This window comes from Cotesia typhae, unplaced genomic scaffold (genome assembly GCF_013202065.1).
Source record: "Cotesia typhae breed Kobodo isofemale line unplaced genomic scaffold, CoteBio_Ctyphae contig_50, whole genome shotgun sequence".
NCBI lineage: Eukaryota > Metazoa > Arthropoda > Insecta > Hymenoptera > Braconidae > Cotesia > Cotesia typhae.
This window is the reverse complement of record NW_027423758.1, coordinates 1843893-1860373: the sequence shown is the minus strand read 5'-3', so window position 1 is coordinate 1860373 and position 16481 is coordinate 1843893. Positions and strand designations below refer to the sequence as shown.

Genomic DNA, 16481 nt, shown 5'->3' with positions numbered 1-16481 from the left:
AACTTCAGTGTTATAAAATAATTTCCAATGAAGAAATTGTTAAAATAAATAAATACTACTTAATTTATTTTTTATATAAATTTGTATTTCAGATAAAAATTTATATCGCTTTATAATAACACACAAAGATTACAAAAGAATAATAATACTATTATAAATATTCTGAGCATATAGTTAATATTATTTTAATCTATTTGTTAATAAACTAATAAATTGAAAAACACGAGAATAAATTTTTTTTATATCTGTCTTTGTATCTAATATTATAATTTGAACTTTATCAATTATTTGAGAAAGAAAAAAAAGAACTTTAAAATAATTTTATATTTTAACTCTATAATGTAATATCTATCAGTTCGTTTCAGTAATAAAATTAATATTGCCAAACAATTACAAATGAGATATAAATAATAAAATGTTGTTAGTATTTAATAATGAAAAATAATGAGCTAATAAAATAATTAAAAAATAATAATAATAATAATTTCACGGTCATTATTATTATTATTGTAACTCTTGATAAAGACTATTGGTAGTTTGTTCATCAGTAACACCTTGAGCAGCTAATTCATACAAAACTCTCTCAAGATAACTGACATCTGGATACCCATGACCAGACGTTGATGGTCCCAGTTCAGTTTTATGATGAATTTCGTTCCAGGTAACAACATCTTCACGCCCAGTTGTGACTGATCGACCTACTGTGAAGATAAGACGTCTCTCAAATGCTATTTTAAGCAATGCCAATACTCTACGGCCGAGTTCGTTGTCAGGAATGTAACAAACACGAGGAAAACCAACTGCGTAAAAAGCCTGGCCAGGGTTTGGATGCTCTGGTCCTTGGATACCGGATGGAATGCTGTAAATCCAAATAAACAGATTAGTTACAAGTTAATTGATGGAAATTAAGGTAAATATTTACAAGTAGGGTCTCAACCGTTTTAATTTTCATTTTTTTTTCAACGAAATTTATATTTGATTTTGTTGATATATTTAAAAAAAGGAAAAAAAAAAAAATTAAAAAAAAAAGTTGATTATCATAATGTTATAAATTTATAAATTTTTTTGAAAATTTCGATATTCAACTTTGTTTTTCATTGTTCGTTTTTTTATGTACTTAAAAAAAATATATATATATAAAGAAATTAATCTACGCCCGATAGTACGCAAATTTGTGGACAATAATTGCCACTGGAAATTTTAAAATTGTGAAAAATCGAAAAAAATCAGACGAATCTAACAGTGCAAAATTCAATGAAATCCGTGAATAAATAATTTTGTTATTAACAAAAAACGTTTTGCAAGTAAAACCTTGATCGACTTTAAATGATTTCTATAACAATATTTTTCATAAGAGATTAATTTAATTTACATAATAAAAAAAATCAATTATTATTATTATTATTATATAAAAAAAAAAATTATCCAAAAACATGAGCCAAAATTTTTTTCAACTTATGAAGGCAAAAAAGCTATCGAATCTTTAGTTTTTTTTTTTTTTTTTTTCATAAAAACAAACAGAATAAAAAAAATTTTTTTTAATTAATTTTAAGTTTATTTTTCACCTAGTTATGGCCCAAAATGTGGTTGAGCCTACTTGTAAATAATTACCGAAATTAAATATTAATTCTCGAGAATTAAAACTAGAAAAGCTTCTCTCAGAGATTAATAAATTATTGAGTCAACTTACTCATAGGTAATTTGAATAGTATTAGTATGAGGAAATCCTGGAAGAGGACGAGGAATCGTTGTCCAGTTCATAGTTCCAGCAGGTTGGTTCCCTCGTTTCTCTCCATAAATTAATCTGCAAACCGGGCATTGAATGTACATAGGTTGCATTTGAGTGTTCAACATAGCATTCAAGCAAGCCAAATGAAGTCTGTGATGGCAGCGAGTGAGTTCAACAATAAGCGGCACTGGAGTGCTCAAGCAAACTGGACACGAGTCTCCACCCACGCTGTAGACGATTCTGGCATACTGTGAAACACCATTAGGTGCACGCTCGCCATTGACTACGGAATTTTTAAAGGCGTCATCACTTCCTTCACTGCTGTCCAACAGATCTACTGGGATCTCGTGGCTCAGATAAGTCGAGACTGTGTCGACACTTGGACGTCTTCCACTCTTGGTGCTACTCGAGTCCACATCCAGAACAGTATCCCATGTCTTGAGTTTGTTAGATGGCTCATCTACAGCAGTCGAATTGCTCTCGTTGTTTTTGCTGGTAAAGATGTTTAAATTGTTGAAAATCGATCGCGCTATGTTCGAAGGACTATTGTCGCTGCTCTTGCTCTATTAGGATTGTAATAAAATAAAAAAATTAGTTATCATTATTGCTAGATTGAGCGAATATAAGAAAATTAAAGTCATTACCTTTTTATTACTTTTTTTTGTGCTACTGCTGCTGCTTCCACAAGGTTGTTTCTTAGGTAATTTACTTGGGTGCTTCACAAGCGCATTAGACGATTTACGTCCACTTCCGACAGAAGACGGGAGTTCTTCAATAGCAACTTTGACTAGAGGGTAAGGAGCCTGATTAAAACGACGTATTTTTCTTACGAAGCCGCTAGAACATCTTACTTGAGTCAAATTAAAAAAGTTTATTATGTATGGAAATCCCAAGGGTGATTTCGATACATCAATTGATTCAACTCCCTGAAAAATAAATAAAATAATTTAACATTAAATTAAAATGAGGCCAGATTGTCAAAGGTGTCTTGAAAATATTAGAAAGTTTCTTCAAAAATTTTCAATCCGTTAATCAATTTTTTAAAGTAATAAAATTTAATTTTCAAAAATATTTTTTACTGGCTCAATTTAATAATCAACAGCAAAAAATTTTAAATTATCAAATAAATTTTTTAAAAAATTCTAGTTCAAGTACTTTTTTAATAACAAAATTTGTTACATACACGAAAAGAACAAAATTACACTGCATATCCTCCTATATTATACTCAGTGTAATCTGTTTACGCCCCAGATTATACTGGATATAATCCGAAAAAATATCCCGTATTGAAATGAAAATTTGTAAAATTTGTGGTAATCAATTTTTTTTTTTAATAGTGCATTTTTTTTTTTTTTTTTAAATATATCAATCAAATCAAATAGAAATTTCGTTCAAAAAAATTTAAAAATTAAAATGGTGACCCCACTTGAAAATATTTACCAAAAACTTTTCAACCCCAAATTATCGGAAAAATTGTGCTTAAATGATCCTTAAATATTTTCTATCCCTGCATTGCATTGCATTTTTGAAAAATAAATAAAAAAAAATGAACAATTTAAAAAAAAAATCAATCATCACAAATTTAACAAATTTTCAAAAAAATTTACAAATTAAAAAAGAAAAAAAGTTGAATATCACAATTTTTGAAAAAATTATATAATCCAAGATTCTACTGAATATAATTTAAATTATACGGGATATTTTTTCGGATTATATCCAGCGTAATCTGACGCGGTATAACCAGAAAAATTACTTGGTCAAATCGGAGATTACACTGAGTATACTCCAAAAATAATTTATTATAATTTGGATTATATTTGGAATGATCTGAAATTTTTTTCACCACATATTACACTGAGTATAATGTGGGAAGATATGCAGTGTAATTTTGTTCTTTCCGTGTATACGAGAATTAAATTCTTTTAATCACCGATAATTTAAAAATTATTCACGATTCAACATTTACAAGACACGCTAATGGAAATAAAAAAAAAATAAAAATTACAGCTGCCCAGGCTTCCTCAATCAAGCATTGAACTTTCATATCATAAGTATGCCAATCATTAGAGTCGCCCGCCCATTCCCATTTAACACCTCTGCCAGCAGGTGAATTTGGTGAATAAAATTGTCGGCGTACATTATGAGTTTCAGTTCCATCATCGCTACACTGAGTGTTGCTTGTTAAATTGATGGAGTACCTGATAAAAAAATGAATGAATGAAATTAAAGTTGAATGAATAAAAAAAATAATAAATAAATAAAATAAATAACAACGGAAAAAAAAAAGTGCGATTACTTATCAAGGGAAGGATCGGCATCATGAAGATAAACCCTAGTTAACTTTTTGGTATGCGCTCTTTCGAGATGCTGAGACACATCGGGGCTGTAAGGTCTCCAACGAGACTGTCGGTTTTGCCACTCCCACACGACGACAGCATGCCCGCGTTCCTGTCCTGATGCGTTCATCTTTAGTCTGGAATTTCACATACACATGATACATACACTTGTAACCCAAGAACCCCAAGAGCGTGGGAATATTTTCATCATCCACTTCTCCCTCTTTATCTCTCTCTTTTTTCTTCCAGTTGTAGCCTTAACTGCTCGCTCTTTCTCTCTTGTAGACGATATTTTCTGCGGGCCTATTTTTTTTTCTTGTCCACTGGTTAGTTCTGCAATTTTATTTAATTAAAGCTAATTATTTATAGAAATATATTAATGTAAGTCATTTTTAAATTATTACCTGTTACTTGAAGCAATTTTTGGATTATTTGTTTGGGAACCAAACAAAAATAGTTGTAAATTAAAAAAATATCTGATAACATGAAAACCGACCACCACGGACAACCACAGACTACAAATAAGACATGCGCACTTGCACTTGTTCACTTGTTTCGTTTCAATTGAAAACTCGATTCTGAGCTGATCGATTTGCGGCAAGGCTATCTTATTGGTAGACGTGTTTATTCATGCGTAAAAAAATCATACTGAAATTGACAGACATTAAAAAATTTTTAGAATTCTGTAAATAAATTATTATAAAAAAAATTTAATTAAAAAATTCCACATGTGAAAATTAATGAAAATAAATTTAGCAGATATTTAATAATTTTTTTTTTAACAAATAAATTAAGGTAAAAAACATTCGAAAAAATCATTGACATTTTGAAATTTTAAAAAATTAAAAATCCAATTTTTTAAAAATCATTTTTTGGAACTAATTTTTTTGTTATATAAAATTTAAAAATTATCTAATTAATGCTAACTTTAATGTCATGAAAATTAATGAAAATTACAAATAAAAAATTTTTAGAAGCATTTTTTTATTGTAATTATTTGTTTTTAAAATTTTTTTAATTGACAGCTGACCGCCAACTTCAGTATTATAAAAAACTATCGATACTTCAATATTCGACCTCAGAATCGAAATGTCAAATATTCAAACGCTCACTTCAATTCACTGGAATTTATATAGTCAAAAAATGATAACAAAATAATGATTTTAGTTTATGTAAATTTAATTACTTGATTATTGATTATCAATAATAAACATTAATTATTATCGATAATTGTCATTAAAATATGACTGAAGTGAATTATACGTGAAAAACTTTTTCAGTTCATTAAAATTTCTGTGTATTTTACAAGTGCGGAAAAAATTTATGGATTGTTTGTATTTATATTAATTAAATTTAATTATTAATTGTCAATCAATCAACGATGGATGTTGAGAGACTTGCAATTGTTGCTGGGGTCGGTTTTGCCCTGGCTGTTGGTGCTTTCGTCTTGTGGGGCCCAGGTCCAAGACCTAGAAAACGGGGTATTTATATAACAAAAATTGATTTTGGTTGGTATATTGCAATTAATTTAATTAGAATAATTAATTTTTCTTTTTTATTTCAGGAAAAGTCTCTGGTATTTCTAATTTAGGGTACACGTGCTTCTTAAATTCTTTATTGCAAGCTCTGGCAGCTTGTTCTACTTTTACACTATGGCTTAATGACCAAGGAAAGAAAAAGAAATCTAGCAGTTTTATTAGTAATTTAATTTCAGTTATTGACAGTAAGTATATGTATTTTTTTTTTTTTTTATCTTTAATTAATTAATAATAATCTTGTTTTTTATCTGGCAAGTAGTATGTTACATGACATTAAAGTTAGCTGTCACTTTACAATTGTTTTAATTTTTTTTAACAAATAAATTACAACAAAAAAAAAATTATTAAAAAAATTGACTTGTAGAAATTTTAATAAATTAAAAATGCAATTTTTTAAAACAAAATTTTTTGTTAAAGAAAATTAAAAAATCATCAAGTGATAGCTAACTTTAATGTCATGTATATTATATGTCTGGGGCAGTATTTAAAAAAAAAATAATTAAAATTTTTTTTTCTAACGCAATTATTAATAAATTCTTGAGCTCAAATATTTAACATAAATTTATTTTAAAGGAATAAATGGATATTCTGAAGATTTGTACGATGATGTTGCCCCAATAGAAGTTATAACATCTCTGGGACCATTGTGGAATTTTGATCCAGGTCATCAGGATGCACATGAATTATTTCATGTAATTCTGAGTGCTTTGCAAAATGAAATTCAAACTCCAAATCGAGTATGTAAATTAAATATCAAAATTAAATTAATTAATTAAAAAACAATGATCATATCTATTGAATTAATTTTAATTACTTACAGAAAGGTTGTCTTTCTGATGCTCTTCCTGGACCAGAAGTAGCGCCAGACGTCAAAGGATCAGGTGATTCCATAGCGCTACGTAGTGTCTCATGCAACGACATTGCTCGCGTCCAAGCGCATCCTAACAACATAGATCGCCTTGACAAGAATTCAAACCACTCTTTAGCTTTATCAACACGATCTATTCCCCATTTTTCCCTTTTTAACAAGCCAGGAGTGATTCTTGCTCGCTCTTCGGAAATACTAAGCCGAGCACTTGGAGACTCGATGGACTTGCAGAGTCCATCAAAAAACTGGAACTCTCTCTGCGTTATTCCTCAAACAAGCAGTTGTGTCTTGTCACATGAAACTCATCCATTTTCAGGGCTACTTACAAGTCAATTAAAATGCACGAATTGCAACTGGAAGTCAGCGGTGCGTTATGATAAATTGGAAACTATTTCTCTACCATTACCTCCAGCTAGTGAAGCTCTCACATGGAGACGACATACACTCTCTGAGTTATTTTCGCGGCTTGTCACCAGCGAAGTGATACATAACGTCGAATGCAATGGATGTACATCGCGATGTGAAGCTATCAAAACATTGACACTAGGTAAATTACCTCGATGTTTGTGTCTTCACATTCCTCGGACGACATGGAGCAATTCAGGAGTTCCTATTAAACGCGATGACCCGGTGATATTTCCTGAAATTTTTGTACTTGATCCATTTACATTTACTGAATCTAATAAACGCAATACTCAGGTTAGTATTGTTTAATATTAATTCGTTAAGGGGTTACATGGGTTTCACGGCTGCAAAAAATCGATTTATAAGACAATAAATTGTCTTATTAAATTAAAATTTTCACAGTGGTGTTCCCTCTTAAATTTTAAAACATCTTTGAGATATAATTTACAAGGTTTGGGACGAAAAAAATTTTTTTTCTGTAACAACTATTTGGGAAAAAAAAAAAAAAAAAAAAAAAAAATATCCCGAAAATTTTCATTTTTTTGTAAAATCCTCTGCCAAAAATCCAATTTTCATTTTTTTTTTTTTTTCGTCCAAGTTTGAATTCTTAACTAAAACACGTATTTTTTTTTTTTTTTTAATCTGGCAGAGTTTCTAATATTTTTTTCCAAAAATTTTAGTAATCTCTTATTAAATATGTATTTTTAAGACAGTAAAAATTTTGAATTAAATATTTAATTTTTTATGTTAAAAAAAAAAAAATTATCAAAAATAGGCAATTTTTTCCCGGAGGAAACCCATGTAACCCCTTAACTCAATCAACGATTAATGAAATAACTCTGAAAGTTAATTTATGATTTATGATAAATAACGTGACTTTGCAGGCTACTTTACCAATGATGTTAATTAATAACGGCAGTAATCAAGGAAAACATCGTTATAAGCTTCAAGCTGTTGTAGAACACCGAGGACCTGTTGATGCGGGACATTTTGTATGCTATCGGCGAGGAAATCGTCCAGGTCAATGGCTATACACATCAGATACCATAGTTGAAAATATGTCATTGACAGATGTACTTTGTGCAAGTCCTTATCTCTTATTTTATGAGCGTATTGCTGGATAATGATTAATAATCAATAATTAATCGTTAGAATTCAGTAGATATACACATAATTTAATTGAATAAAAAATAGTTGTGTATGTTTGTCATATGAGACTGAATACATGGATTAAATCCTTAGACTGCTTTAAAAATATCATGTAATGATTAAGATTCGTTGGATATTATTCCATGGTATTTAGAGGAGCAATTTTTAATACCAACCGATATGATAGATTTTATCTCGTTTTATTTTTTGTGCCAAACTAGTAATTATTTTATCGTCAAACTAATTGTTAAGATTTTTTTCTACGATTTTGTAACGATAAGTTTAATTAATTACTAAGAATATTTACCGACGAGCTTATAAATGACTGAAGGCTTAATTGTTCTCAAAAGTATCATACCATCAAAATTATAAATTTTATTTTAAAATTATATTGTTTACTTAAAATTCTTTATTCTATTAAATGTCATGGGCTTGGAATATAATGGTTTATTTGATTAATTTCTTGTTAATTTGTTATTGACATTGATCTAAAATTTAATAGCTCACATTTTTAATTTGTAAAGTTAGTTTTTATTTATATTGTCGTTATCCATTAATTTTTAAACTAATATAATTAATAAGCTATGCCATTTTATCATATTATGTTAGAAATTAGAAGTAAGGTAAAATAGATTGTAGATGATAGATATTAAAAAAAAATTCTTAATCACTATGCTTGTGGTTTTTAATTATCAATTATATATTTGTTAATAATATTGAACTTAACAGATACCTAAAAATTTTTTAGAATTCTATAAAAATTTAATTGTAATGAAAAAAATTTCACATGTAGAAATTTAAAAAAATTACAAGTGCAAATTTTTAAAAATATTTTTTTTTTTTAATAATTTATGTTATGGAAATTTTGTGAATTTTAAGATATCTGCTAATTTCAGTATCATCTTTATTAATTTACTAGACTTGCAATGTTATTTGATATTTTAAAGATATAAGTATATAATGGAAAACATGAACTGAAGGTGTAAATTAGAATCGTTCATAAACATTTTTTTTTTTTATGTTTACAAACGATTTTAAAAATCAAAATTGCTCGTAAAAAAACAGAGGCTTTTTTCTGAATATTAAAAAAAAATTAAATCAACATAATTATACTAATATATCATAAATTTATTTATACTTTTTTACGAAAATTTATATTTAATTACTTTTTTAAACTTTAATTACTCTATTAAATATCTTTTATTCCTATGGAAGAAATTCTTCTCTCCCGGTTTATTAATTAAAAAAATATACTACTTATAATAAAATTTTTTAGAGATCTTTTCACTTATAATAGCACATAGTATAATTTTTTTTTGTCATCATGACAAATTTACGTATTAATTCTTAATAACGCATTCTATTGGTAATTAATTTCCAATAGAATTAATTTGTATGTTTTATACAGTTATATAAGATACATTTACTTATGCCTGCATTCTATTAGCCTACGAAGTACCATTTACACCCGAATTCATGAAATTTTTTGCTCTTATGTTTTACAAAAAATACATTTAATAACTTTTTAATCAAAATTAAAAAATAAACGGCATCATTAAACTGATGAGCCTTTTCACTGAGAATTAAACTTCTCACAAAAATTTTGATCAATTTTCTACATTCTTAAATTAATAAATAAAACAGTTATCAGTCCATTAAATGTAATATCAACCATGACAGCAAAAGAGCAAAACATGGTTTAATATCTACTTATCAATATTAATATCAATTTTATCACCTAAATTAAATCAAATTAATTATTTAACATTTAAATTATTTATGACTAAATTATAATATTAGTTAAGGGGTTACATGGGTGTTTCCTCCGGGAAAAAATTTCTTAATTTTAACAATTTTCTTTTTAACATAAAAAATTAAATTAAGGCACGCAGTAGCCTATTGGATTCGGCCCTTGCTTACCAAAGCATTTAAACAATTAAAAAAAAAAAAAAAAATGAAATACCCGAAAAGAACAAGATGACACTGGATACCATCCCAAATTATACTGAGTAAAAAAAATTTCAGATAGTAGCTAGTATAATCCAGATTATAATGAGTATAATCCAGAATATCATACAGTATAATTTGGATTACAATAAGTATAATCCAGATTACAATGAGTATAATCCAGATATTACCCTGTATAATCTGGATTATACTAGCTACTATCTGAAAATTTTTTTCACCACAGATATCACTGAGTATAATCTGGGATGATATCCAGTGTATCCATTTTTTTCTTTTCATGTATCTAATTCAAACTTTTTACTGCCTTGAAGATACATATTTAAAAATAGATTACTAAAATTTTATCCGAGGCAAGCCCTAAAAAAATCGATTTTTTGAAGCCGTGAAACCCATGTAACTCCTTAAATCCACTAAGCACTTGTAAATGCATTAAATGTCTTATTTAAAAAATTAGATCAACCCTTTTACTCTGGATGAATTCGCCGGTGTCGGGTTAAAAGATATTTCCACTTGAATTTCAACTTGCAAACTTCGCACTGGAATAGTTTATCATCAGTATGAATTCTTAAATGACTGGTTAAATGACGTCGTTCAGAAAATCTTATCGAGCAGACATCACATCGATAAGGTTGTTTCTCCGTATTATGAAGTCGCATATGATTATTGTAATTAAATTTTTTATTGAAAGTCAATGAACAGATATAACACCTATAGGCCTCATTAGTATGAGTATGCATGTGATTGGTTAAATCTCTTTTATTCGAGAACCTTTCAAAACATGTGCTACATTCAAAAAGTTTATCACCTTTGTGGGTCCGCATGTGCTTTAACATTTGAGAAATGTCACCGAATTCCGAAAAACAGATACCACAAGTCCACGGCTCTCCTGCTCTGAGAGTTTGAAAAGGTGCATTTACACAATTAGTCCTTACAAACTCTATTTTACAATCATTGTCTTCAATTAAATCAATATCTTCTTGAGTATTTTCTTCATTTTGCGACCAATTATTGTCCAGTTCACTCAGAGATCTTACGTCTAATATTTTTATATCACTAGAAACGTCTGAAGATTTACTAGGCCCATTTTTTATTGACGGTAGCTTTTTTTTATCATTAAAATCTGAATACTTTTCATGTTCAACGTAAATAGGATTTTTATTGCTGTGTATCTCTTTTGTTGAATTAAAATACTCCATTTCAATTATAACATCATCATCATCATCTAAATCATTATCTGCGGAATTCGATAAATCACCCAAAGTTGAATTTTCATTTTTTGTATCTAAATAAATAAAAATATGAATTATTTAAAAAAAATATCTTAATGCTCTATAATGTATTTAACACTAATTTAATTATGAAAATTTTTAGAAGCATTTTTTTTATATTGTAATTGATTTGTTATTAAAATTTGTTAAATTGACAGCTGACAGCTAACTTCAGTATTATAAAAAAATTATAAATGATATTAAAGTTAGCTGTCACCCGACCAATTTTTAATTTTATTTAACAATTTAATTTATTATCAAAAAATTGCATTTTTAATTTTTTTTAATTTTTAGATGTCAATTTTTTTTTCTTATTTTTTTCTTATAATTTATTTGTTAACAAAAATTCTAAAAATTATCAGATGTCTCTCAACTTCAATGTCATATTTAATTGCTTTTTTTTTTTTTTTTTTTTAAATAAAAATGAATATGTGGCTCATACCAGATGTTAATTCAAAATATGTATTTTCATTATCTGAAAGATTGTCAGGAGCCTCTATTTTAGAATTACTCCCTAAGGGGTCCGAAATATTTTTTAATTGAGAATAGTGGTATGTAAAATCATTTTCCAGATCGTCGACTCCATATTCCTGAAGTAAAATTTTAATACGTATGTCAAAAAAAAATTTATTAAAATAACATAACCTCATTACCTCAGGATTCTCTTTTTCAGCTGTAAATCCAGATTTTTCGAAAGAAAAATTATTTAAAATATCCATTTTCATATACACCTTTCGATGAGTTTAGCTTTATTTTATTTATAATAATTTTTTGATGATAATCAACAAGTATGTGTAAATTGTGTTTATATAAATAACTGGTCCCTGCGACTTCATCATCATATGACTTTTTTTTTACTTTCACTTTGTAAATAAACAGCTGAACTCACATTTGCACATTTGTAGTTACCTGAGAATTATATCAGAAGAATTCAATTATACCAACATGAGATAAATTAAAAAAAAATAAATAATAATAATTAAAAATTATTTTAAAATTTTATAAAAAAAATTTAATTAAAAAATTCCACATGTGAAAATTAATAAAAATTACAAGTGAAAATTTTTAGAAGCATTTTTTTATTGTAATTGATTTGTTATTAAAATTTTTTAAATTGATAGCTGACGGCTAACTTTAGTATTATAAAAAAATTATAAATGACATTAAAGTTAGCTGTCACCTGACCAATTTTTAATTTTATTTAACAATTAAATTTATTATAAAAAATTGCATTTTTTATTTTTTAAAATTTCTAGATGTCAATTTTTTTTTCTTATTTTTTTTCCCATAATTTATTTGTTAACAAAAATTCTAAAAATTATCAAATATCTGCTAAATTAATTTTCACAAATTATAACCCTGAAGTTGACAGACATTACAATTTTTTCAATTTTTTAGTCAATAATCAAAACTCGCAAAAAAATGAAATCTGATTCCTTATTGGTCAAAATTAAAGCGCGCTATTCAAATTTCTAGTAAAAAGTAATATAGACTTATCAAGTCAATAACATGAGAATTACACTAGCAGATATTTATTAATTTTTAGAATTTTTTAACAAATAAATTATGACAAAAATAAATTAAAAAAAAAAAAAATTGACATTTAGAAATTTAAAAAAATTATAAATGCAATTTTTTAAAAATAGTTTTTCAGAAAAGATTTTTTTTTTAAATAAAATTATGATTTTAAAAATTTCTACTTATAGTTTTTATTAAATTTCACACGTGGAATTTTTTAATTAATTTTTTTTCTATTAATAATTTAATTGTTATAAAATTTTAAAAAAATTTTTACTGTCGGCCAATTTCAGTGTTATTGTTAGCAAATCGAGTCTCTTAATAAAATTGTAAACGTAAATAACTCATCGAATTTAATCGTACAGTAGTTGCTAAAAACCTTGGTAGATATATAGCGACTTATAAATAAATAAATATAAATAAAAAAAAAATTATGTACATAGATTATTTTTTAATAATTCATTTAAAAAATTAATATCCTACAGTTTTTCCTCTGAATATTAAATAAAGGAAACTAATAAAATTTTTTTTTTGGTAAATTGCATTTTGTTTTTTATTAATATAATGCTTAAACATTTTTTCTTAAACAAAGCAGTTACGTTAATTATAATAATTTTAATAAATAAAGTTAATTTGTCCCGACAGCATAATTTATCTGGCTGATTTTCACTAACAATGATCAAGTTTATGTTTATCTAAATCAAACTTCCATCTAAAACTTATTGAACAAATTTCACATATCCAAGGCTCTTCTCCTTGAGAATGAAGTACCATATGACTGTTCAAATTCCGTATTTCGCGAAACGTTGCTGAACATAAATCACACTGTATAACCATTTTAGGAGCCATGTGAATTGGTATATGTTCATTAAGATTTTCTACCGAATGAAATCGCTCTGAACAGTGAGGACACTTATATGATAGCAAATTTATATGAGTAAGTTTATGCCTTGTTAAATAAGCTTTTTGAGCAAATTTAGCAAAACAAATTTCACACTCCCACGGTTTTTCACCTGTGTGAATCAGAGAGTGAAAATACATACTCCGTTTCCCGGTGAATCTTGCTGAACAAATTTCACATTGAAATGGCCAATTGTCCGCATGGGTTAATATATGTTTGATGAGCTTTCGTTTTGAAATAAATTTCTGCGAGCAGTGATCACACGAAAATAAAAGTGGTTGCTTATGCAGCTGTTTGTGCTTGGTCAACGTGGACCTGGATCCAAATTTCGCTGGACAGTTGTCACACTGCCACGGCTTTTCTCCTGTATGGGTATTAACATGATTTTGAAGATTACGTTTTTCACTAAATCTTGCTTCGCAAATTTCACATTGAAATGGTTTCTCGCCCGTATGAGAGCGAATATGTCTAGTGAGATTACTGTTAGAACCAAACGCTGCTGGACACGTTGGACACCTGTAACGTCGCGCCCTGGTATGTGTTAGCAGGTGTTTCTCTAGATGATGTTTCCAGGTAAATTTTTTATTACAAATTGTACATTGCCATAAATTTTTCGAATGCGACTTTTTGTGCTCTGAAAGATTGCTTTCCGTATCAAATCTTTCGGAACAAGTCTCACATTCAAACGGTAATTGATCTGCATGAACAATTTTATGGTTTTTCAAGTACAACTTCTGACTAAATTGTGCTGGGCAAATCTCACAATGCCATGGCTTTTCCCCTGTGTGAACCATTATATGATTGGTCAGTTCACGTTTTTTAATGAATCTTGCCAAACACATATCACATTCAAACTTCCTGTCGGTTGCGTGAATCGTCATATGCCTGGATAGACTGCGTTTCGTTTCGAATGTCATCGAACAGACGTCGCATTCCAGAACGTTTTTATTTATGTGGTACATTTGGTGCTTTCTCAAGTAAGCTTTCTGACTAAATCTTAATGGACAGGCATTACACTGCCATGGTTTCTCTCCTGAATGAATTAGTAAATGGTTCTGCAAATTCCGCTTCTCTGTAAACTTTGCCAAACAGATTTCACATTTGAATGGTTTTTCACCTGTATGAGAGCGAATGTGTCTCGTTAAATTGCTTTTAGAATCGAATCCTGCTGGACACATTTTGCATTTGTGTGGTTTAACACCCAAGTGAATAATCATATGTCTTTCCAGTGTATTTTTATTGTTGAATGTTTTCAAGCATGTCTTACATTTGAAAGGTCGCTCTCCAGAATGTAAAAATATATGACCTTTTAAATTACGTTTCCAAGCAAATTTTGTTCCACAAATGTCGCAAGTGTACGGTTTTTGCGGCGAGTGAGTTCGCCTATGTCTTTCAAGGTTACTATTGTAGTCAAATAGAGCAGGACACCTGTCGCATTTCAAAAGTTTAGCTTTCTTTTTTGCAGGTTTTGAATTTCTTTTCTTTTTACTACGAGACTGTCTTTCCTTTTTCTGAGTAATTTTTGGCCTCTTTGATGATTTTACATTAGTTTCTTTGACATTACTATTTACCTCAGGTGAGCTGTCGTATTCATTTTTTATTAAAATTAAATTTTCATTAGCAATCAATGTATACTGATTGTTATCTAGAGAACAATTAGTGAAATTGCTGTCTAATAATCCTTTCAAGTCTGAACCCGTCGGTAATTCCTCAGAATGCGTTTCGGTAACTCCTGCCAGAGGGTCCGCAGCTTCTTCATTATCAGGTTCCTCTATAATGTTAATAGGAAAATTTAATATTTTATCATTAAAAAAATTTATTAAAATGTTAAGTTCGCAAATTTTGGGTCATTAATTTTAAATAATTTAAATCTAGGTTTGGCCTCATAAGGATATCAATAGATCCCAGATGAGCCTGTCATTAGACAGGCCCACCTTTAGACTACAACCCGGTGACTCTCTTATCATTGGAAATTTTCGTTACTTTGCTGATGCAAAGTAACAAATCACTCCCAGGGTCATTAAAAATTTTAAATAAATTTTTATTTGGTAAAATTTTTACCAATTAAATTTATGACACTCAAGTTAGTGGTCGTCTAAAAATTTTTGATTTTTTTTATTAATTAAATTTCAATTAAAAAGATATTTATAAAAAAATTGCACTTATAGTTTTTCAAGTTTTTTACATGTGAAAATTTTTTTTAATTGTTTAAGTGAAATTTAAAAAAAAAAAAATTTTGAAATGTCGGCCAACTTCATTTTCATTTAAATTTTACCAAAATTAAGTCTTGCCCCTGAATTTGACTGGAACGTTACAATAATAATAATTATTCTGCAATAATAATTGTAATAATAAATAATTAAAAAATATTTTAATGAATAATCTATACCTGATTTTATGCTGACAGGAAGATCAATATTTATAAAAACACTTTCTGGAGCACTCATATTGTTCGATTCGTCAGGATAATTATGTTCCTCCGTAACATTATTAATTTCTGAGTCCTAAAAGTAGATAATTACTTTAAAAATAATAATATTTTGATAATTATTAACATAACCTCACCTCCGGATCATGTTTTTCAATTTTAAATACTTTTTCGAACGATATGTCATTAACAACATCCATATTTTTGTTTATTATATTTACAAGAGCTTTTTAAAAATTTTATTCAATTATTATATATACTTATACCAGATTTCACTTGCATGAATGGCACTTTTAGATATTTCGAGTTTGAAAAAATGTTCTTTAATTTAGTAAACAAATATCTCAGGTCATGAATAATCATGAATAAAAAG

The 16481-nt window shown here is 27.9% G+C and overlaps 3 protein-coding genes across 3 annotated transcripts; 1 reads left to right on the top strand and 2 right to left on the bottom strand.

The window, feature by feature from the left end:
- Nucleotides 1-178: 178 nt before the first annotated feature.
- Dx (deltex E3 ubiquitin ligase) lies at nt 179-4625 on the bottom strand. Its single transcript, XM_074249761.1, has 6 exons — nt 4470-4625; nt 4026-4398; nt 3735-3927; nt 2374-2655; nt 1691-2292; nt 179-859 (listed from the first exon to the last, which is right to left on the bottom strand). Exons 2-6 carry the CDS (start codon nt 4193-4195, stop codon nt 505-507), a joined length of 1602 nt encoding a protein of 533 aa, XP_074105862.1. The 5' UTR covers nt 4196-4398; nt 4470-4625; the 3' UTR covers nt 179-504.
- Nucleotides 4626-5076: 451 nt separating this feature from the next.
- On the top strand, nt 5077-9985 carry Usp30 (ubiquitin specific protease 30). The gene is made up of 5 exons (XM_074249768.1): nt 5077-5546; nt 5630-5788; nt 6177-6340; nt 6424-7170; nt 7761-9985. Exons 1-5 carry the CDS (start codon nt 5447-5449, stop codon nt 7998-8000), a joined length of 1410 nt encoding a protein of 469 aa, XP_074105869.1. The 5' UTR covers nt 5077-5446; the 3' UTR covers nt 8001-9985.
- Nucleotides 9986-10135: 150 nt separating this feature from the next.
- On the bottom strand, nt 10136-16429 carry LOC141531939 (uncharacterized). The gene is made up of 6 exons (XM_074250049.1): nt 16246-16429; nt 16070-16184; nt 13454-15451; nt 11915-11934; nt 11704-11851; nt 10136-11275 (listed from the first exon to the last, which is right to left on the bottom strand). The coding sequence occupies exons 1-6, from the start codon at nt 16306-16308 to the stop codon at nt 10458-10460; spliced, it is 3162 nt and encodes a 1053-aa protein (XP_074106150.1). The 5' UTR covers nt 16309-16429; the 3' UTR covers nt 10136-10457.
- Between the last annotated feature and the right edge of the window lie 52 nt (nt 16430-16481).